This window comes from Pomacea canaliculata, linkage group LG8, assembly GCF_003073045.1.
Source record: "Pomacea canaliculata isolate SZHN2017 linkage group LG8, ASM307304v1, whole genome shotgun sequence".
Taxonomy (NCBI): Eukaryota; Metazoa; Mollusca; class Gastropoda; order Architaenioglossa; family Ampullariidae; genus Pomacea; species Pomacea canaliculata.
Genome location: NC_037597.1, coordinates 1,976,985 through 2,000,919, shown reverse-complemented (window position 1 = coordinate 2,000,919; position 23,935 = coordinate 1,976,985). Strand labels below are relative to the sequence as shown.

General features: G+C 40.4%; 1 protein-coding gene across 1 annotated transcript in view; it reads right to left on the bottom strand.

Moving 5' to 3' along the window:
* LOC112569879 (cytoplasmic dynein 1 heavy chain 1-like) overlaps positions 1–23,935 on the bottom strand; it is a 61,141-nt gene that overhangs the window by 19,375 nt on the left and 17,831 nt on the right. The window contains 36 exon segments of the mRNA XM_025247923.1: positions 96–311; positions 918–1,035; positions 2,514–2,709; positions 4,564–4,717; positions 4,891–5,070; positions 5,579–5,770; positions 6,020–6,113; positions 6,486–6,577; positions 7,021–7,233; positions 7,487–7,750; positions 7,856–8,042; positions 8,199–8,362; positions 8,746–8,911; positions 9,035–9,188; positions 9,736–9,910; positions 10,311–10,544; positions 11,003–11,170; positions 11,461–11,661; positions 12,314–12,550; positions 12,692–12,848; positions 14,154–14,239; positions 14,542–14,694; positions 15,249–15,461; positions 15,683–15,741; positions 15,744–15,865; positions 16,178–16,424; positions 16,882–17,044; positions 17,286–17,399; positions 17,673–17,954; positions 18,079–18,273; positions 18,730–18,915; positions 19,225–19,390; positions 19,909–19,988; positions 19,991–20,084; positions 20,262–20,428; positions 20,767–20,913. Coding sequence (XP_025103708.1) covers positions 96–311; positions 918–1,035; positions 2,514–2,709; positions 4,564–4,717; positions 4,891–5,070; positions 5,579–5,770; positions 6,020–6,113; positions 6,486–6,577; positions 7,021–7,233; positions 7,487–7,750; positions 7,856–8,042; positions 8,199–8,362; positions 8,746–8,911; positions 9,035–9,188; positions 9,736–9,910; positions 10,311–10,544; positions 11,003–11,170; positions 11,461–11,661; positions 12,314–12,550; positions 12,692–12,848; positions 14,154–14,239; positions 14,542–14,694; positions 15,249–15,461; positions 15,683–15,741; positions 15,744–15,865; positions 16,178–16,424; positions 16,882–17,044; positions 17,286–17,399; positions 17,673–17,954; positions 18,079–18,273; positions 18,730–18,915; positions 19,225–19,390; positions 19,909–19,988; positions 19,991–20,084; positions 20,262–20,428; positions 20,767–20,913 — 6,036 coding nt within the window.

Sequence of the window (23,935 nt, the reverse complement as noted above, 5' to 3'; positions counted from 1 at the left end):
GTCTCTATAATATTGCCCCTTCACTCCGACAGGAATGAGCAAATCTATTGTTAATGCTGTTACTGTCATGACAACAAATAGAATTCCCACTGCACCTTGGCCTCAACGGCTGACAGGTCTGCCTTGATGGCCTGTGCCTGTGAGATGAGGACAGCATATTCTTCTTTGTACTTGGCGATGGACTGCTCCAGCCCCTGGATGAGCTTGTTGACCTCCTCCCCCTTCAAGCGGTTCTCTTCTGCTTGAGTCTCCAGCTCCTGCAGTTCATTGCGCAGAGGCTCCACGCGCTTCAGCATGTCCGCATAGTTAATCTGCATGTACACCAAGTTTGTTTTGTATATGCTTTTTATCCTATTCACATCTCAACATTTCAGAAAGGTAGAAAACTAAAGAGCCCCGTTCTAGGATGGAGTGAATATAAGTGGTTCACCATGTCTAGGGCATGGAATATGGAAGACCTTGACCTTCACTTGCAAGCAGCTGCTAGGTGGGCAAGAAGAACGTACCAGCCATAGGCCCCAACAGGCTTTGAACCAGCTTCAAATCAGGGACGCCAAGCCCCAGGCTACATTGCACAGCCTCCTCCGAGAGGTCGTGGAAGTGAATATTAGTATAATACTGCTCGTAAGCATTCACATTTAAACAAAAATCAAACTATAGATCAAATTTATATAAGTAGATAACCATCTCACTACAACATATACCCAGAACATTAATTTTTCTTTTAAAATAAAAATACGCAAAAAATGAACTGATTCTAAAAACTTAAATACTGTGTAACACTTTAACAAACTGGGCACAGATTGCAACCACTGCAATCATGTGACCACTGATCACTCCACTTTAATGCAGTAGCAGTTAGATTACACAGTAAACAGCCTGGATCCAACAAACATCAATGCAGAAATATCTCTCACCTGTGCTATGGCCCACTTGACCATAGGGCCACATGCCAAGCTGGCACGATTGACTTTCTCATAGTTGTAATCAGGATTATTCAGATATTTGCTCTTCATCTTGCTTCGAATGTCATCCCTTACATAAATATTTTTACAAATTACTAGATTATATTCAAACAAGAAACAAGATGATACCTTAAATATCCACAGGCACTACCAATTTACACATATAAATGTAGAGGGATAAAGCAAAAGCTAAATCCTTCCTTACTAAAACTCACTTATTTGTCATTGTAATGAAAGTCTTTGTTCATATCAGTTAGATCATCAGCTAAGAAGATCCAAACAAGATTCTGTTCTTTACATTACTTGGCAACATCAAAGTTTCTTTGACACTTTCATGTCTACTAGATATACAATTTATTGGGTTAGGTGTCATTTATTTCAATAAAGAATAGTAACAAATGCTAATATTTAATTCAATACATATACACAGCCATCATGCTCAAACATAAAGTTCAACAAAAGATTAAGATCTCATCATGGGACAAGGGAAAAAGTCAGACAACTGATAAATTTTTCTCATATAAGAAGTAGCCTTTTGATGATGATAAAAAATCTAAGGGTTTATTCTGAAGATGATAACAAAACCGTCATGCTCAAGTTATAACAAATAACGACAGTAAATAGTAACTGCCCTAAATCCAGACCACATATCTGAGTCTAAAGAATGAACTATAAAAAAGGTGCAGGCTAGTGAGAGGATGTGAGGCACCATGGACACCAACGCTAACATGCGCCTAGCAAAGAGTCTTTGCTTCTCTTCACTAGCATGTCAAGAGTAATTGAACATGGAAATTCCCTAAAATAACAGCTGATTCAACGGAAGGACAAGTCACTTTTTTGCCCTTCTACTCTTAAGAATTTAAAGGCCATTTAAGAAAAAAAGACTTTCTCTACCCACAAAAAACATCAAAGGCAAAACTTCTATGGTACAGGGCAAAGAATGATTTGACCCCAGGGAGGTAGGTGAGGAGCACATGGTTCGGCTCTCCTAGTGGTCATTCTTCACTAGCTGCTTCTATCTGGCCAGACCAGTATCCTCACCTCTCTCCACTGGATCTTTCCTGCCCAACAGTGGACATTTGGCCTTTAAGCACTACCAACTTGGGTCATTATCAAAGTGAGTAGCTTTTGTACTGCAATTTGAGGAATGTTGGAAGCTAAATTAAAATATTGCACATCTTGAACACAATTTATGTCAATAAATATGTAGCATTGCAGTGATAAAGTATTTGATCTCAACCTCTCACCTATCTACCATTAGTCTATCAGCCAACTCTCTAGCGTGCATGTGACTATTCATTAGGCACAAATCCTAAATAAAGGCCAATGACAAGTTTACAACAAAAATAGAAAGCAGAGGGAATAGTAGGCTCCATATCATGTTTCTATCTACTCCTTCCAGCAGTTGTATCAGTTATCTCAAATCATAAACTGAGACCAATGAGTTTTACAAGAACAAAAGCAGAGTGAACTGTAAGCGCGACATCCATGCAGCCATCACTCTACACCCAGGTCCAGGGCCTGTGTTGGCCTGCAGCGCCTACTCACGTGATGTCGTCAGTCTTATAGGAGACAATGCTGGAAATGAAGGAGTCTTTCATGATGACCGCCCGGATAACTTTCCAGTCGGAGGCATTCTCCCCAAGCAGAAGACAGATGGCCTCCAAGGCCAGCTTCACCACTGGTGGGGGGTTGCCCATGGATCGTATCTCCACTAGGTCCTTCTTCTTTATAGACTTCACAGCTGCACCAGGCCAACACCATGATCAGCACCACTGCACAACTCCTCACCTACGTCGAGGTTTAGCTCTAACCTGCCTACCTGTTATATTTTTCTGTTTTCTTTTTCCCAAACATATCTGTGTTGGTGTTGTGTGCTGCAGCAGCATCCAGGAGGGAAAAGCACACACATTATGCAACCTGCTGTGAAATAACCATGAGGACAGTCATCACATGCACTGTCCTACAAGACCTGGGAACACAGACCTCACTCATGTGCCCAAGCATTTTCACAGCAGATTTCATAAGACAGAGACACATAGATCACACTGAATGGTTCAACAATGGGTAGAGTGGACCAGGGGAAACTGGAGGTAAGAAGGCCCTGCAGAAAGCACTCACGTTATATCATCAGTCTTGAAGTTGACGATGGTGGAGATGAAGTTCTCTCGCATGATGATTCCACGCAATTGTTTCCAGTCAGGCTCTCCCTCCCCCAGAAGCACACAGATGGACTCCACTGCCAGTTTGACAGCAGCTGGGGGGTTTGCCAGTGACTTCACCTCCACCAAGTGCTGTTTCTTGATCGATTTGACAGCTTTGCAATGCAGCAATGGGTAGGGCAGTGCACATTGAGGCAAAAATAAAGCACAAAAGCTTTTACACAAGCAGTGATTCATGCAAAAGCTCAGTCTGATAATAACATAAAATAAAACTTAAAAAAACCTTTAAACCCCAAACTGAATGTTTACTTGTATCCAAGGTGTTCCACCAAAAAAAATAAAAGGGAGAGGAGGGATGTTTTCACAAACTTACACATCTGACAGCTTTGCTTCTATGCAAATCTTGTGCAATCCAAATGGAAAGGTCATGGAGGACATTTCCAGTTTTGCAGAACATTTATACTGAAGTACTTTTTTTTTAAAATTTTCTGTTGACCTATGTTAAGGCATTCCTGCTATGCACTGATATGTATAAGCCAGACACACTAGTCAGTATCAATTAGGAATTAAAACTGACCAATATTTTCATTAGCAAAACTAACAGCAATGGAAGTAAGTTGTGCAGTTTACAGAAATTCCTTCATTAGACAACAAACTACTAAACAAGTGATTAAAACGCATCTGAGATTGTCTACACGAGACATGCCAATATTATTCAGCTTGCCACACTCTGCTTACTTAACGAGACAATACTATTTATTGACAGAAGGAAAAACACATTAGAGGCTTGTTTTTCTACAGTTTACAGACATGCTTATAAGACTTTCCTAGTGGCACACTGCACATCTCTAATAATAATCAGGTAAATAAAACACTTGCTTAAGATCATGCATGACACTAATAAAGTGGACGGGAAATGCTGCTTTGATTGCTGTTGAGATTTCTGAAGAGTGTGTGCAGAGAGTGCATTGTGTGCTGTTGTGGTAAACAAGCATTCATGTTGTCAGGTGACATTCTACTCTGTCCAAGGAGTTGCCAAAGGAAGACAAAAAAAAACAACAAAAACAGCAGACAAGGAACCTCCATCCACAAAATATCAGCATACAAGCATAAGGAGAAAGAGCAGGGATTCATTAACTAAACAAATCAGAGGACTACATCGGGAATGTGCACATGTCCATGTAGTCACTTGAAAAGTCTATGTTTCTGAGCCATTCTTTTTAATACATGTTCAAAAAGTCAATCTAAAGCATTCTTTTTATTACATATTCCAAAAGTCAACAAGGTTATTCTGAAGTGGCAAGTTGTAGTTAAATATGTATATCATGTTTATTAGCTAACAAAAGTATGACTTTTATATTAAGAGTTACAAGGAAAATAACAGATGTAATACCTTGAAATCAAATGTGAATGCCATAACAGAGAATGCAACATACCATTCTGAGCCTCAATGACTGCAGGCTCCACCTGGGCCAAATCTGCCATGACACTGGATTGCTTCTCATTGATGACTTTGGTTTGTTCAATGAGTGCCTGCTGGATCTCCTGGGAAGTCACCTTCTTGCGTTCTGCCTCCTGCTGGTCTTTCACCTGCATCCAAAAGCATCTTTATTTGGACATCCATTTTATTTGAATCTGGACTATTTTCAATGGCTATATGCAATAAAATATTTATTTCATACTTTATCTTGCCCCATGCTCAAGGCAAGACCACAAAATGTACATGCCCTTGCAGTTTGTAATGAAGGAAGATAGGAACTTACCATCTGTTTTAGTTTGAGGTTGGCAGCATTGTTTTTCTCTTCCAGTTCAATGCGCTTTATGGAGAGTGACTTTTGAAGTTCCTCCACCTGCTGTACAGTCTCACGAATTTTTTGCAGACCCACATTTAAATGAAGCTGCTGCTCCTCCAGGTCTGATCGCTTTTCCTGATACAGCTTCACCTGCAGACATAGAGGCACACAGGCATGAGCACATAACACACACACATATATATGCATACATTAAATGCTTAACTCCTAGCATCTTATAAACAGCTTTGGTAAGCCAGTGTCACACAGGTACATCCAAACACACACATGCATGTATGGTATCTAATACTGATTTAATTCCCAGTATCTCACAAACATCTTTGTTAAGCCAGTGTCGCCAACATTCTTTGGATCCATAATGTCACCCCACTGAACTCTCAGTGTTTACAGCTGCCAATACTAAGATAGTAGAATAAAATGACGAATGATAATAGCAAAATATTCAGAATGCTTTTCTTATAAATTCTTTGACCACAAGAGCTTAAAAGGCCATCCTTAAAGTCTGGAAAACAGAAGCAAATTTCACATGGTTAGAAGGTAAAGACAGGTGTGTCTCCTATCATCTGGTAAAGTCAGTGAAGGACAGGTCACTATGTACTGAGAAGTGGTTAATAGTTTACCTGCGCAAAACTGCACTTACATAGTGGTTGATGAAATCGAGATAATGGCGTGGAGTAACAGCTGTAGTGCGCCCACCACGACGGCTGATGCGGCTGTTGGCTTGGTGCAGAGATTGATGAACATAAACAAATGCATTCACCACAGCTTCCCGGTGACTTGGGTTTGGTGACAGGCCTTCATAGGCGACAGGGAAGTTGGAAGGTGCTGAATACTGATAAAACAATTTTTTTTTTCAAATTTTGTCTTGTCACATTTAGAGGTAATATTTTGTTGTCATATTTAGAGCTCAAATGATGGGTGTACTGTAAGTCACATCTGTCACTTTATTCTGCCTGATTACAACAAGCATCTTGCCAAAATTCATTATGAAGGAAAAAAGATAAAAAGCATGTATTTTGACAATTTTAACTATATATGGTAGCAACAGGAGTTAATATGGTCCAAACAAAGTAAAACTTACACCCCCTTTTTCCAGGTCCATCTTGCTAGTAAACTCTTTGCCCACCTGATACAGAGCCCCTTTTGACCAGTCACCAAACCAGTTCAAGACACACCTGAAGAAATGCAAACAATATCCTTGAGACTGTATAACAGAAAAATGAAATTCTGCTTGTAAATTGTCTTTCTTCAATACTTACAAGATGACTAGACTATTAGGAGGTTAAGGGCTACAACTGCTCTCTTTATGATCGGGCTGTCTGTTAAAGTTAAGGAAGAAATAAAATTGTGCCTGTAAAATGTTTACCAGACGATCCGACTATTCAAGAGCAGTTGTAGCCCTTAACCTCCTAACAATCATCTGGTAAAGTTGAAGAAAAAACAGTAATCCTAGAACAAATCAGCATGTGCCCCTGACTGGTACACACTTATAAATAAAAGAATGTCATGGACAGAGATGGCTGCAATCTCCACTTGTCAAGTCTCACCTGTTGAAAAGGGCTGGGGATGTGGCAGCTCTGTCCTTAAGACCTTCTGAAGATGGATTCATGGTAAAGACCACGTGAAGGTTCTTGATCACCTGGTACAGAACAGCCCAAAGACAAAGCTACAGTGCTGAAAGGAAGGTTTTACCATCTAGATTTATGCACTCAGAAAACTTTGGTACAAAATGCCACAGCAGAATCCTCACTATCATCCCACAAATTTTTTTGTCAGATAAGTCCCACTTTGTATGCTTCAAGATGAAACTTCAAGCTCAGGCACTTGACTTCCTCTAACCTTCACTCCTCAGTCACTCCCAACAGCTAATTTGCCAAAGTTTACAAGAGGGATAGCTTCAGACTGTTTCCAAAAGTGGACAATTTTAAAGTGAAAGATAATGTAGCACATAACTAAAACTAATTAAAAATTAACCTCAAACATTGTAATCAAGGATGAACACTAGGGAAAAAAAAACCACTCTCCAGAAACAAACAAAACTTTAAGAAATGGATTTTGCCGGTGGAAGCTCTAGAGACTGACCTGTCCTGTAAACCACTTGTACAGTTCCTCTGCAGAGTCCAACATCAGACCTTCCCGTGCTGCCCCCTCTTTACACTGAGTCATCAAGGTCGTGTACTCGTCACCCTCAAACAAGCCAGGAACCTCACCGTTAGCCAGCAGTGTATTCATACGCTCTAGAAAGCTGGAGTCCAAAACATTGGACTCATCCATGATGAAGCAGATCTTTTCATCCTGGCAGAAAGAGATTAAAAAAAAAAACAACCAAATGATACAGTTGCTGAAACTTCATTTCTCATGCTCTTCTCCTTCCCACTTTCCATGATCACAAAGACTGAGGGATTAAAGTAATCCAAAGTTGATATGTTATGGGAAAAATGTTTATGTTTTTAAATTAAATAAAAGGGAAAGATAACCCACTGAGGGATGCCAGCAAAATTCTGTGTAACATTACAGTAAAACTTTCATAAAAAAAAACAACACAGACCTTGCAACCAGATCTTCTCAAGACTGTTCGCAGGTCTTCATCAAAATCAGCAGCAGTGTATTTGTTGTGCACCTTGATCTGGTACACACTTAATCCATTCATCCAGGCCACAAAACGGGACAGAGTAGTTTTTCCTGAGCCGCTCACACCAATCAGTAGCAGGTGTCCCTGGGGCTGCCGGAAAATACGGTCAATGCGCAGCACATGGTCCAAAACTTCATCAAACAGCACCAGTGGAACATCCAGCTCTTCTTCATAGAATACCTGTCAGTTAATAAATACAAGACCATTACAGCCTACTTTTTCTTTTAATCTAGTTTTCATGAATATTTTCTATTCTCTTCTTTACTGAAGCTATGCAGCACTTGCCTTTAGCCTAGCCTTGGTGTATTCACGGAGCACCTCGCGGTCCACTGGAACATAGTCTTTGGACAGCCACTTGCTGAAGAGGATGGGGCGACAAAGAGCAACTTCACGGTCAATGTTAGGGAAGTGCTTTATTGCCACAGCATCTACATTTTGATCAGTCCAGAGACGTTCCTCATCTTCAATTAACCTACAGAAAAATTAATCTTCAATTACTCTTTTTCTCGTTAAGGTAATATTTATTTTAGACCATTCAAAGAGATATAGTAACATGGAATATTTATGACACCTGGTAAATCTCATTAGCCAAAACTGAGCAGATGAGAGGTAAGACATGATTTCAGACCTGTCCTGGAAAAGGCGTAGAGCCTCATGTGCCCAGATGCGGACTAGTCCCTCCAGGCTTAAAGTCTCCATGGGTCTGATGGCCTCACATATGCCTCTCACCCATCGTGTCATTTCACGGGGACTGTAGATATAGTGGGGCTGCATGTCCTGGGTAAATCTCTCCTGTGAAGACAGGCAGGATACAATTAGGAGCACAGGACATAGCCATCAACACATTCAGGATACATGTACAGAACATAGGGACATCTCACAGGATACAATCAGAAACATCCAATAGGATACAGGAAAAAAAACATATGGTACAGGCAAGAAACAGGAACACAGGCAGAAGGGAATCATGTGGTCGGAAAAGGTGTAATCTCCCCAACAACTTCTGTAAACACCAGGCTTTCAACAAACAAGGAAAAAAGACAAAAAGGGCAAGAGGAGAATGGGTACTTTAAGCCAAGCCAGCAACTAAGGTTAGAGGGCAAGGCATCCAGCCCTGTAAACACATGCCACATGTAAAGAAGACAAGAAACAGATGTTCCATCCCAACCCCTGACCTGCGACATGATGTAGAACTCCACCATGGCGTTAGTCAGTGGGTCTGAATATGGCTTGAGACTGGGCACAAGGCGAAGCATTGCACGGTTGAATGTTCCATAAATCTGCTTTAGTGACATTTCACCTGGGTAGTCCACATACACCACTGGTACATGACGCAGAAATCTGCAAACATTTATGTCCAAGATGCATTACTTCTCATTATACGTAATGTGACAAGTACTGCCTTCCAAGTTTTTCTTTTCAAATCACAGCCTAGATTCAAATGAATGTTTATTGTTGACACACCTGTGAGAAAGTGGCTTTCGACCAGGGTCAGTCGGCGGATTGCATGCACCCACAAACTGAATCCTCTCAAACTGTACCCATGCTTGGTCAGAGGTACGGTAAAAGCCACCATGCTCCATCATCTGACGCAGGAAGGAAATGACACGCTGTGTGCCTGGACACAAACAAGACCGAAGCTGATCAGGTAACAGACTGAACCACCATACAGAGGATACACTATGCAAATGCATTTTATATACACATAAAATTAAGAATAATAATAAATGCAAAATTTGTAACGTATATACTCACACTCCTAAAAAGCATGCTCTTAGAACTTAAGGACAAGAATGAAACATGGACAGCATACGAGGGACAGGAAAATAAATAACATATAAGCTATAAGAGAATGAACAACCGTACTAAACGAAGAATAAAATCAAATACCGAACACATAAAGAGGAACCAAATAACAAGAAGAAGAGCTGAGAGTAACATGATATTGCAAAAAGAAGGATGTGAAAAAGGACTAGCATTATGGGAAAGGGCATTAGGAGTAATATTTATGGAATTCAGGTATAAATGCATTTTACAAAATGCACTTTTCAAAATGCATTGTGAAAACAGCTAAGATGCTAGTGTCCACATAAAACAAACTATCAAAACTGATGGGAAATGTTTAGATAATAGGCAATTTGGCCTTAAGGCAGAATGTCACTTACCATACTTGTCCATGTCTGGCAGGTTGATCTCATCACAAAAGAGCACAAGCCACTTATTCAGCTGAATGGGAGAAAGGACAATGCCATTGGGGGTGCGCCGGAACTCACAGTAATGGTCAAATGTCTTGAGCAGTAGTTCTGGTGTAGTTGCGCTTGAGAAGTTCAAGCCTACTACCTATAAAGCCACATAACAGAAAACAATGTTTGTATTGTTCCAAGAGGAACATACTTAATGCATGGTCATTGTCAGTAAACATTTTTAAATAGTGAGCTAAGTGTATAGTTCTGAAATATTGGGGTGCTTCAAGTGCCGACCTAAAACAGACAACATATTGTACTGTATTGTTTCACATAACTCACATAAACTAAGACCAAGCTTTAATAAACATACATCTAAAGATTTTAACTGCAATCCACAAAGAACTATTGCAAATAAGAAATTTTAAGAGAAAGCTACTTGTTAAGAAGTATACAGTCTTTAAGTCAGTTTGGAAAGCCTTACAAACTGAAATACTCAACAAACAAAAAAATAACAGCATCAATAAACAAGTTGAGAAGGCAGAGTGGAGATTCACCTCCATGTCAGGTAGTGCACGCAAGGCACTGAAGAGCGTCATGGTTTTACCAGAACCTGGAGGACCACATAGCACCAAAGGTTTGTGCTCTGCCAGCCACGTGTACAACAAGCTCTCATGGCGCACAGTATCAATGGTTGGAATGACCAGGTCAGCTGCTGCCACCTTGTGTGTTTCAACCTCAACTTTCGGTACCTTGGACTGCCAGGGGACCCATTCCCCTGCTGGTGATACCTGCACCAACCATATGCCCCATTCTAGAATTTGCCAACAGAAAGTATGTACACAAAAGGCAAACCAGCCAGCAGAAAATCATTCTAAAGTAGAACATTTTCTTGATAAAGTCAAACTCAAAAGCAATGAGAACAACCATACTACCTTTTTCAACATGGCATCACTACTCAGATACTGTTAAACATACCTTTTACATGAACACAAATGTAATTATACACACTTAGCAAGTCTAAATGTGTGTTTACATAAGTGATTTATTATGACAAACCTATGTTCAAGTGTATTAACAATCCTTTCATTTGGAAAAAGACTGAAAGATCACTTACAACTACAAATCTTTCAATTTGGGTAATCTCTTTGTTCAGCTAAATGTAAGTGAACAAAGCAGGTAAACATCTTATTAGTCAGGTGATAAATGTAGTTTCTAAATGTAGAGAAACAGGGAAACTTCAATATACTTCATAGTCGATGATGAGTGCGTTGGTAGTGGGCGGCAGTGGCACAGTAGTGATTCCACGCAAGTAATCTCCAAGCTCCTGGCGAACCTTAAGGCGACTATCACCTGTGATGGACCACAGTAAACTGTAGACCAGGTACTTGCTCAGGTACCTCTCCATGTGATCAGCCTGTGGAAGAGGACATATCTATATGGTTCCAAGTCAGCAGATGGTTGGGATTGTTACTAGAATCTTGAAAGAGGTGCTAACATACAAGAAGCACACTTTTCCAGTTTTATGAAGCAATGCTCTCCACAACAGATAAAGTTACTCTCAGACTGCTACCTACAGTAAAATGATTCCTCTATGGGAAGTCATTTCTGACTTACATAATTTACATGGTAATAAAGAATCACACATCAACTTCCTCTGCCCCATTTATACCTAAACATGATAGAATATTTTGTAACCTTTCTTACCTGCATGGGGAAATCATGACTGCGGTTGTATGCCAAAACATTGCGCACTCCCTGGTTGAGCATGGAAAACAATGAATTAAGGGCCCTGAGACGGGTAAAGTCCATGATGTGATCCAAGTCCTTGCCAAACTCCAGGCACTTCATAATGATACCATCCAAGGAAAAGAAGGGGGCTAACAAGACGGCTGCATCCCTCTGAACCTGTGAAATATTTAATAGAAACTGCTGTACAAAACAGTAACAGCACAACGATTGCAGGCCACAACTGCTTATTAACCATGTTAAAGTTATTGCCACACAAAAGAGAAAAAAATATCAGTGCTTTCAAAATTTGTAAGAATCCATTTTTCTACAAGTATGTCAAATTGGAAATATGTGGAACTTCTGATTAAAACTATTCCTTAAAAAAAAGAAGAATGTGTAGTTTTAACTATTACAAAAACTTGATAAAGCAAAAGTGAGTATAGATCAATGTGCTGGTGCAAAATGGGAATTGCTTTAAGTACCAAACCTAAGCCTTGATAATATAATCTCCAAAATTTAATTTACTCTTTCAACAAATCATTCTTTTTATTTCAATGAAGATGTATTAGGGTACCTTTTTTTTTTAAATTAGATTTTTCTTTTGGGTTTGCTTTTCCTTGAACATTTGATAATAGACACAGAAAGGGCTAATGAAGATATGTTAAGCAGAGATGAGAATTTTCGGTTCTTCTGTCTGAAAAGACCATTTTATGAAGCCTCTAGTGGGAAGTCAACAAATGTTCAAAAATGCTGTAAATCCCTAGGGCTTGCTGCGGTAGATTATAGTGTTCTAAGCCAACAGTACAGACCTGTGATACCAGATACATACTTGGAGAGTAGGTGAAACCTCTTCTTCCTTAGCGTCTCCTGCACCAGTGCCAGCTCGTGACATATACTTGACATCCTCTTCACTTTCTTCCAGAGGTACATGCCGCAGTGTCTGTAGGTAGTTCTCAAAGATCATGTCTGTAGACAGCACATCTTCACTGAACCACACCATCCCACAGCGACTGACAGTAGCCAGTGTTGCATACTTCAGGTCCTGAACTTCAAACATGATGCGCACCTACAAACAAACCAGTAATCTTCTGCAAGCAGGGATGTGTAAGTAAAATCAAACTGTGCATGCTTTACATCTAAAACACACTGCACACCTACAAATAATTTGTAACTATTAATGTGTGTGTGTTAATAAAATTGCACTTACATTGGGTGGAATACCTAAACGTTCACCATTGGGCAGGGTGAGGAGTTTGTTGTCATCAAGCACAGAGTTAAGGTTCTCCACCCACTCTGGGTCCACATCACCGTCAAAGATGATCCACTGACGTTTGGACAGCTCTCCACGTACATTGTCAATGATCCTAAGTACAAGACATCAAAAGTTTCCATCAACAATCAAATGCACAACTTTACAGATTTGTTTCCAAACTCCACCTGTGAGGCATCACAGCATGATTCATACACCCCTACACATACAGTCTCATCCTTAATATATGCAATACAATGCATGAACCCCAGAAAGTGACAAAAGTGCCTCAGGAAGTAAGTTGTGCTGATAGCAAATAGTCTTGACTGGACAGCCTGATGCCAGGGGCACAAACAAATGGTCTGCTGGGTTAGAGGGATCACAGATGACATGCCCAGCTTTATGGACTAGACATAAAAGAGGAAATTCATAGCCAGAAATACTGGAAACACATCTAACATGAGATGGGAATTATGGCTGGCAACTGCGGACACACATCCAACAACATGCTCTAACCTGACCCTATCCTTGTTTCTTGTGCTGCCAGTGATGGAGAAGCTGAAAGTGTATTCAATGATAGCACAACAGAACCAATAAAGAACAAAACTGGTTAGTCTGAACTGTTTCAGTGGCTTTAACACATCAGCAGCAAAGCAAGCACAGACTCAAAAGTGGTCCTAACAAATGCCCTGTCTGTCCTACAAGCTGCTTACAATAACCAGCTACTGAAGCTAAGAACAGAATTGAGAAATAACAACTGCTGACACATCAGGCACAATGTTTTTCTTTCATGTCTTGTTGCAACAAACAATCTTTAATATTTTTTTTCCTTCAGCAAGTGCTCCTGAAAAGAACACTTCCATGTAATTTTTTTAATAGTCAAGACTAAAATCCTGTGAAACAGTAAGTCCATGCCACAAACAAGACTTGGCAGTCATGTGACTAAAATGGTGGTGAGGACAAGAATTGTCTGCATTTTGCACTGATGTGGACTCTAAAAACGAATTTGTAAATTTGTAAGAGGTATGAAATACAAATTGGTGGTAATATTTGTAAGGGTTACAGAGAAAATGTAATGACATATGTGAGGACTTGTAAGGACCGCATGACAAATATAAGGACTTATAAGGCCTTATGGCAAAAAATCTAAATGTAAGGATTTGTAAGGCTAGGTAAGGACCCTACGAACCCTACAGGTGTGGAGGCTCCTCTAGGAACTGAGGGCAGAGGTCTGGCTATCACCGATGCCCCACGACACCAAGCTGTGTGAACCTGTGGATGCTTTGCAGATGACTGTTTTATCTCAAAAGCTGGCCTCCATGTGCAACAAAAATTAGGCGAACATGAACAACACACAACTAACACACTGAATGCAAGATCTTACAGCTGAACGTCAGGCAGTTCTTGCACCATTACTCACTTTCTCAAGATATGAGTGAAAAGACCATCTGTCCATTCCCGTGTGTTGGGATCCAGGTTTCCATACAAGGCCTCCTTGGAGATAGACTGCACAAATACCACCCTGTTTAGTGACTTCATCAAACACACGAAACCTCATATATATCACACATTCAAGATTTACCAAAAACTTGTAAAAAACTCAAATAATATGAAAGGTCTGTGCCTGTGTGCTTGGGTGGGACAAGGACAGAATGAGTATTCATGAGCTGGGGATGCAACGTGATCAGATCTTGATTTCTTAAATGTGTTGGGGTAGGGTCAAGAGGAGTAACCTCTGTATGAAGGCATCTGCACCTCCAAATGAGTGCACAAAAGGGTCAGCATTAATAATTGTGAAGCAAGCTGACCTTGGGATCAATGACATGAGCCACTCCCTCGATGCCTTCCAATCTTTCCAAAGCCTTCAGCAGCACTCGCCAGGCTGTGGATTTGCCACTGCCACTGGGTCCAACCATCATGAGGCCATGGTGCAGGGCTGTGATCTGGTACAGCTGAAGTACCTGCAATACCACCACTTGCCTTGTAACATCTAACATCAAAAGTCTCATAATAGTTACATCAAGCAGAACACTCCTGATATAGAAATATAAACATTACCCTCCTTGTAACACTAATGGTACATCAACATTCTTGTAACAGTTACACCGAACACATAACAATTCTGTCACAGACATCAACCTCTCTCTAATATATTAAATCCAGAACAGCAATGAAACAAGATTGCCCAAAACAAGCAACCCTATTCTCGCTAAGTATGAGTGTCATCACTTTAAACTACAGTGACCAAGGTACTGCTTTTCCATACATTTTACTATATCTTTGCTTTGCAATGTCACCCAAGTGACATCTAGACATATAGTCAACAAACCTCTTTAAAAGATATTCTCACAAAAACCATCTGTTAACACAATGCTGTTTCAATCTATGCAGATATAATTTACTTCTTGCAAAACAATACTTTTACAAACATTAAAAAATCATTATTTCTCTTGCTGTAAAACAGATTTGAATAACCACATATTGCTAAGTAATGAAAATAATTCTGAACTGTTACCTTCTCTACCCACTGCGTGCCTTGTTCATCATTCTCTCCATATGTGAGGTACATTTCTGAACACATCTTTCGCAGCTCACGCCGCAGCTCCAGCATTTGAGCAGGTGTATAGGCAACACCAGGGAAGACATCAGACAAGAGAGAGTGCAGAAGAGGAATGTCTTCAGCCACTAGCTTTGGTACCATGGTCTCCATCACACTCTGAATGAGAATCTGGCAAAAACAAAACCATTCTTTTTAAGACAACATCAGAGAGCTAGAGCAATATATTTCTTGACTAAAATTACTTTTCTCGACTATCCACTGGGGTTTTTTTTAATTGTCATTTAGACAAGTTCTGCTCTCAGCCATTCCTTCTTGCAGCATCATGAACACAGGATTCTAACAACTTCTTGTGCTCAATTCACAGCAGAACCTAAGTTGTAATATCATACCTCCTGTTCTGGAACATTTTCAGCAATGGTTGTCTCATTAACAGGCTCTCCCCTCTCAATAGGCCCTGCTTCACCCGCTGGATTCGGTCACGTTTGATGTTACCTGCACTGACTAGCACACTCTTCAGGGCTCGCAATCCAAAGTCATAATGAGACTGAGGAGACAGCTGCTCATCACAAAGCCTGCACAGTACAGAATTTCTCTTTGATATTCCAGGTCAACATTAACCTAGAAGACACAGATGATGTTAGACAAACATTTTTTTGAATTAATTTCTGAATAATTATTAATAAGAAGGCTAGATGGCACAAGGAAAACATGACTCCAAGGTACCTGATCCTCACTGTGTTGGTGACAACTGTGCCACCAGACCACTCTTGACATCAGCACCTAACATTCAAGATTTACTGAAACGTGTACTATAATATACACAAAATAATGTTAAGTAAAACTGAGAGTACACAACCTGTTAAAGGCTATCAAATAGTACTTACTGAAAGAAGGGTACAATCTTGCTGGCCAGTTTTTCTGCTTGTCGGAAACCCTGGGAGTACAGCATGACTTGAGCAATAAGTTGGCGGTCAGGTTTTGTCATGGCCAGACTGCGGAACAGCTTTTTCAAGTTGTCTGGCAGATTGGAGCGGCCTGCATATCCTGGGTTCATGGTGATGAAGATGGCCATGTCTGGGTTAACTTTCACTTGACGTCCAATCAGCTCCACATGAAATGTCTAGGACGACCCTGTGTAAGGCACCAGCCATCCGGCCCGCCTCCTGTCTGAACTGTAAATATAAATATATAGTAACATTAACAGCTAACACTAAGGTAAAATTGTAATTGGAATATCTTGTAATGAACTGAATCCAATCATTTGAAAAAAAAACTCTGCGTCCTGGTGGCTTCTTAAAAAATCACAGTCCTACTCTTTTTAACTTTTTGTCACATTCTTGATACCCTGTCTCTATAACAATGCGTAAAACAACAGCATCACATGAATGCTCCATAAGTGTCAAGCTGTGTAAGAAGATACATATACTTTTGTTACCAATCTTACTATCCTTAATGCCTTATCTCAGAAACAAAACACACTAACTTTTTGCAAAGTCCTCTAATGAAGTCAAAAGGAAGCAGATTGAGATGTGAGTGGAAAACCCATGATTTTTTTATATTGGTAAAGACAGAAAAAAAAACCTACTACTCTTTTCCTTTTTCTCTGGGTTGGCCAGTTCTTTCAGTGCCTCCTGAATAGTCTGGATCTGCTGAGACACAGCTGACAACATGCGCTCCTCCAGACGGTTAAATTCATCAAAACATCCCCATGCTCCAACTTGGCACAAACCAACAAAAATTCGCCCCATTGCCTGCAAAACAAGTTGACAACATCTCAATTGCCATCTGTATCTTCTTTAAGCTTTACAACTTCCATTCTGAATGGCAGTTTTCAGCTATCTCTCTTCTAAGGCTTTCACTACCTCATCTCAGACCAGGATGCTATACAAAATTTTAAAACATTATTTTGTCCTTGTAAATTGGATTGAAAAAAAAAGCCTTTCAATTTCAATAAGGGTACTTGACAGTTGCAAAAATAAGCATCCACCATACCTGGAAGTCAAATGTTTCATCACAATTGAAGACCAGAACAAAACGTCCCAACTGGTTGCCTAGGGCTTTCACGGACTCTGTCTTGCCAGTTCCAGCAGGGCCTGTAAACAAAGTCTGACTGTAAAAGTGCTTCCTTCTGGGTCCTTTATACTTCTGTATGAAGAAGTCTAACACAAAAATGAAATGCCTGGTCCATCATGTCGATATTCAAACAAACCTGATGTAAGAATGTCTATTTTGCTATTTCTACGTAAGTTATAAATGACCCCAGAAACAGCCACACCACTTTCTTTGTTACAATCATGCATGCATAGATATACCCCATGCCTACCCTTTCACCAGAAAGAATTTACATAATAACTCTCATCAGACACATAAGCAGCCTACCAATGGAGAACCTCCTAGACGGGCTTCCAGAGCCTGTGTCATGGTGAGGTAGCAACGGTCAGTCAGAGGTGTCTGAACTAGTTTGTCCTGCACGCCCAGATACTCAAAGCCATAGTTGAACTTGGCATTAGCCATTTGGATAGACAGCTGCTGTAGGACATCAGCTTGTTTGGGATCAAAATACAGTCGCATCTGGCAGAGCCAGTCAAAGGACTTGGGATTGTCCACTTTGTTGCGGATTAGTGTCCGTGTGATGTCTCTCTGGTGTACCAGTTCTGTGATCTGCAGACAGGATTCACTCATGCATCTTAAACCACTTACGTCTTCAGCATATAAAGCATTTCTAATTTTACACCCACATAAAACTTTTAGTTAAGAAGATCTGTCAATAACGTTGGGGACCTACCAGACTTTCCAGTTTCTTGCGCCTGACTGGAGGCTGTGCATAGAGCACAGAGTCAGCCAGCACGTTGAGGGTGGACTCTACAGCCTTTAGAACTGCAGACACTTTGGAACTTGTCCCCAGTACTGCTGAGACCTGCAGTGCCTGCTCCACGCTCTCTGACCAAGATATCTGAGCCGCCAGAACCACCAGCTGGGCCTGCCACAGCAGCACAATGCTAACACCAGTTTTAAGGAAAGCAACAAATCATACAAGCAGTTATCTAGTAAAGGGAATTCTCAACCATGAATGGTCTCACACAGTTTATGTTGATAGACTGATCTGAATATGGAGAGAATGCGATGTGAATAAAGGTGTCATACAGAATCCCATGATGAGCAGTTTCACTGCTGCTATATATGAAGAAAAAAAATAAAATAAACTCCTTAACCTTTCATAGCTAAGGAGTGATATGTTAAAGACACACTTTTCACAGGGCCAGCATTTTGTGAGGAAGGTACCCATTTCCTCTCCCTTGCTGCCCCACCTTTTCTAACCCCAGTAATACAAAATTCTGTAAACTGGAAGAAATAAACCAAATAAACCAAACAAGCAAGCAGACTGAGAGACAAGGATAAAAGACCAAATAGTTTATCCTGGCCATAAAGAACTGACCTGGTATTTGTCCACCCACTCCAGGTACTGGCTCTGGTTGATCTGTCCTGACTTGAAGCCTGCAACATCTTGCACAGCTCCTGCCAGCTGTTTGGCCCATGTCACTCTCATCTCTTTCTCCACAAGGGTCAGCCACTCATTTATCTTGGGGTGAGCAGCAATGGAGACAGGGGTAGAAAAGATCACCTGAAACATCCGTCATTGTAAGTAGGATTTCATCAAAGGCAAAAAGTCACTGTTACAACTCAATACAGTTTGTTCTGTTTCCTCTGAATCTGCAAAATGAAAAATTAGGAATGGCTTTGACCTATGAACATTCCTCTTGACTGTGCTGTGCAGATTCCTGATGTTAATTTTCTTCTTCCTTAAAACAAAAATACTTGACTACACAAAGACAAATGCTGAAAGGTTCTGGATGTGAAATTATCTCATCCCTATCCCAAAAGAACTAAGATGCATAAATAATAGCAACCTAAGATATAGCCACAATGTTACCTCTTCTCCCTCCTTGGATGTTAGCCCCACAACCTGAGAGTCATCCTCATTAAGGATGATAGAGGCCACACCAGCAAACATCTTTTTGAAATGCTTTTGCAGGCGAGGAATGTTCTTGCTGTTACCAATGATCTCCAGCAGATCCTCATCACCCACAAAGTAGAACCTGTGTTATTATTAGCAAAACTATTTATTAGTCATGCTCAGCATGGCTTAATACTCATCCTTTTTGGGGATGACTACGGCTTGCTTTTTGTTAGCAAAACTATTTTCCTGACACTGTCATGGCTCAATACAATCAGTATGGCAATGGATAATGCATATTTACTGTTAGCTATAGATGATGAAATCAGCATTGTGATGGGGTTTCTAAATTAAAGCTTCTAATCATATAAAGCAAATTTTATTAGTATCTAAAAACATCATATAATTTGTGAAGCTAATTCTTTTTCTTCAACACTAATCAAATATTTACACCATAGGAAATACATAGCTATCTCTGCCCTTTAACCACGTGAAATTTTCTCCCTGGTTGCAAGCCTCCAGCCTGTTGGCTGTTGAAGTAAATCAAGAAACAAGAATCTACAGAACTAATAAAAATTCCTAAAGGAAAAACCCGAAAAAATTTGCAATATGGAATGAAAGATAGGGAGAAACTATATTATGGTTTAAATTTCACTTTACCTTGGGAAAGATGCACGTTCCCGCTCTAGATACTCTCCAAGAGCCTTCTGAATCTTCCCTAGAAGGTCTGCTAAACGTTTCCTAACTGGCGCTGAACATTGGCAATGTTAAGCACATCTGTCACCAATGGTGATTTGGCCACTTTCTTCATCAGACCCAGAAACTCAGTACTTACTCTGCAAATACAAGCTATAGATACATATTCATGCCAACAATGAAATGCAACATCACACATAACACCAAACGACCCATCTTACCCCTACAGTTGTGTTCACACAAGCCAAATTCACAATCAAAGTGGTCACACAGAATGTTAACATGTAAGATAATCCACAGAAAAAAGAATAACTAACCCTTGGAAGCGTGATGTTTCCACTGGCAGGAGATGTTTGATGTCAGCACTGCCTGTAAATATGCCTTCCAAGTAGACCCAACGTCTCTGAACATCAATCCACACATCAAACAGGGCATTGATGCGGTTCAACTTGTCCTCCCAAGCTAAAGCATCTTCCTCAAATTGCTGCAACATTATAGACCATCATGCTGCCAGTAGTAATGCTCACCGTTGGAGAGATTAAAAAGGCTGCTTTCCTTTATTCAAGAAAAGAAGGCACTAAATTTTCATTTTGTGATTTTTTTCCTCAGTAGCCAGAGTAAAAATGTTTTCCAGAACAGTTAAATATTGAAGAAAGCCAAGGTTATGCTGTTTAAAGAGTGGAGCACCCAGATTAAATCATTTTTATAAGACTTTTTAATGAGACCCTTAATTATTCAAATAACAAGTACACACACTATAATTCTAGCTTTCATAGGCAATGTGCTAGTAGAATGTCCAAAACTAGAAGTGGAGAGATTTACCTTATAATAGGGAGACAGTTTCATAGCTGTGACACTGTTGATATGCTCTTTGACCTTGGTAAAGAGGTCATCCCAGCCACGGATCAGCTTGCACTTGTTTTGGTAGTTGATGAGATCCAGTTCATAGCCTCGCCATACTTCACTGACCTGTCACCATAGTTAATTTCTCTCATGATCAACTCATTTGCAGTCATTTACACGGCTCCTATCGCGCCTTCAGATGACCCCCTTCGCTCGACTAAAAACAAAAACACTTTTCCCAGTCCTGCCTAGCAAAGCATTTAAAACATTTATTAGTATTTTAAAACACATGGCATTTTTTTATTTATATTATGAAACATTCCAAATACCCATTATTATTATTGAGACTGTGCCATTTCTATGGGCTACAGCATACAACCTTATCCTATTTCGAACCACTAGCTTGAGCCAAAAATATTGCACAGAGAGTACTGTGACATGCTTTTCCTTTTATTCACAACCTAAGTGTCTGACCTAAGACAAAAACACCAATAGATGTAGATTGAAAAAAAGAAACTGAAAAGAAGTCTGAACATGAAGAGAGAAGTAAACTCAAACTACAGACCTGTTTGAGAAATTCTTCAAGAGCCATCTCTCCCTGAGCAACACTGATGACATCCTTGACAATGCTTTCATGCCTCTGTAAGTCAATATCCCAGATGTGACCAAACCAGTGACTCTAAACCGAGACAACACCCAGCTACGGTTCAGCCTGCGTCGTTTCATCAGTTGTTTATCCAGTGCCTCTCTTTCAGGCCTCTGACTTGATTTCTACTACAAGCACGTTGACCTGAACAATAATTAACATCATCTATTTGCTCATATCTCCCTCAGAAATACATCTTTAATAACAGAGGACAGCAACAGCATGATTATTTCTCGCCATATAGATCATTAAAGCTTTTTCCTTATCTGTGCGAGCTTCTTGTAAAGACATTGTGCAAAATGACAAATGTATGGCTCCATATTTTCTGTTATATTCTAGTTAAAAACCATGCAATGCACCTTGCAACATAATTCGATGCAGAGCCTCTTAACATGCTCAAAGGAGGAGTACGTTCTTAAGCGAGCAGGCATCTCCTTCATCTGTTCAGCAGCGATCGCAGGCTCGGCCGCAGCACTACAACACACAAAACAATGGAAGGATCAGATATTTGTATCCTAGTCCTTTTATCCAGTCTATTATGTGTATCTTTCGGCACAGAACAAACCCCAAACATGATTTTTTTTTACTAAATCGTGCAAAACTTCCAAGTGTCTAAAAGACTTTCATGGTTTTGAAAACGTAATTAAAGGCTGTAAAACTACAAATTCATTTCTTGACCTCTTTGGTTACTTTTCATTTCTGTACTGTTTTAGCAAGAAGCCCAGATTTTCACATCCATCCTTTCTAGAGCCCAACGAGCCCAAGGTTTCTGCTGTTGTAGCTCATCAATCTGCTCCAACACGACGCAGTTTGACCAACTCCCTGAGAGCAGCAGTCCCCAGGAGCCAACCTGCATGCGCTCTTGGCTGGGCTACTTGACCTGCAGTCATATAACACAATCTCAACAACAAGAAAAGAGCGACATCAATCTATATTAAATACACTTCCTTCGCCAAATTCAATTCAAGCGGGGGAAAAAACACACTGAATAGACTTAAAAAAATTGGTAGCAGACATTGTTGATGACAACAGTATTTCAAAGGTTAGCAATACCTGTGATCTGACAGCGTCAATGGCTTCCTATGCTCGCAACCTTTGTCTCGTTCCTCTTTGAGACGACTTGGAATCCTTCACAGATGGTCAAGACTTCAGCATGTGCAGGTCTCATTTTCCCCCTGATTCACATAGGATATGCATACCAGGGCAGAAATAAGCATCTTGCAGCTATTTAAATCCTAAAGCTAAGTACTTCTCACTATGTGAGGACAAGTAATTCCATAAAACCACCACACCATAAACAAACTTGCAGCCGGTTTCTCCCTTCTCCCTTTCTCGCAGGCATGGTGGTATGGGTACTCGATTCTCGAGCCAATGCTGTCTCTGAAGATATTCATCGTGCAAACTGGCCACTGGTATGGATGACAGTCCTTGCGCTTCAATGATGTCATTGAAGCGCCCCCTCACCCTCCACATTGTCAATGTGTACAGCCAACTGCTGGGAAAATGACTGCGAGATCATCTGGCGCTCCAAGACTTCAGCTTGGCCCTCCTTCGTAAATCTGTCATTAAATTGCTTCATTGGCAGGGTCATTATGCATTGACACAACTTGAGTAAAAGCTTTTAGATTACTGTTGACTGGTCAGATTGCGTTGAGGCATTCAAGTGCAGAGCATTAGTAAAAAACAATGGAATTCTCTTAATGCAAAACCCGCAGTTGAAGTCTTCTCAGCAACAAAATATAGCCGAAAACATCTGTTTCTTTCCAGAGCTTTTACTTTCCTCATCTTAAAAAGCAAAATGTGTGGACTGGTGGCTGAACGCTACTTACTCCACTGCTTTCCCCAGTCTTGAGCTTTACGCCTTGAGAGAGACTGGAATGTTAGATCAGACTCCTCACAGTCTGAAGTGTTGGCAGTATGCCGAGGAGACTGCTGCTGACCCGAGTCAGAGCGGACGCAATAACGAGTTCTAGGACTCTTCCAAAAATAAGCAGATTTTAAAGTTTTTTTTTGTGTGGAAGGATTTCTGTTAGTTTTGTAAATATGGTCGACTATTGTGCCTCTGGGGGCGTGGATTGAGAGTGTGCTGACACTGAATGTTATATCTTAGCAGTGCCATGCGGACTTACACATTTAGCTTGCATGACTAATGCAACCCACCCAAAAGCTACTTAGTGCCCATTGAGGACAGGACAGAAGGAAATCTAGTGCTTCTATCAGCCTATCCTTTATCGAGCTGCCATGTGACAGACCTTAGGCAATTGCACGATAGACGTAACGGCCTACACTATGGCTCAACGCTGAGCTAAAAACATATATAGTACACAATGAGCTACAACCTGAAGAAAAAAAAAAATTTATGTCAGTTCCATTGATCTTAAAAACAGATAGAACTCTAAGCAAGTGCAATGGACTTTACTTGTGGACATCTGGGAGTGGAAATTCAGCCATTTCAATGTACCCAGCATTGGCTGCAAATGCTTGCTCAACTTCCTTGTCCGA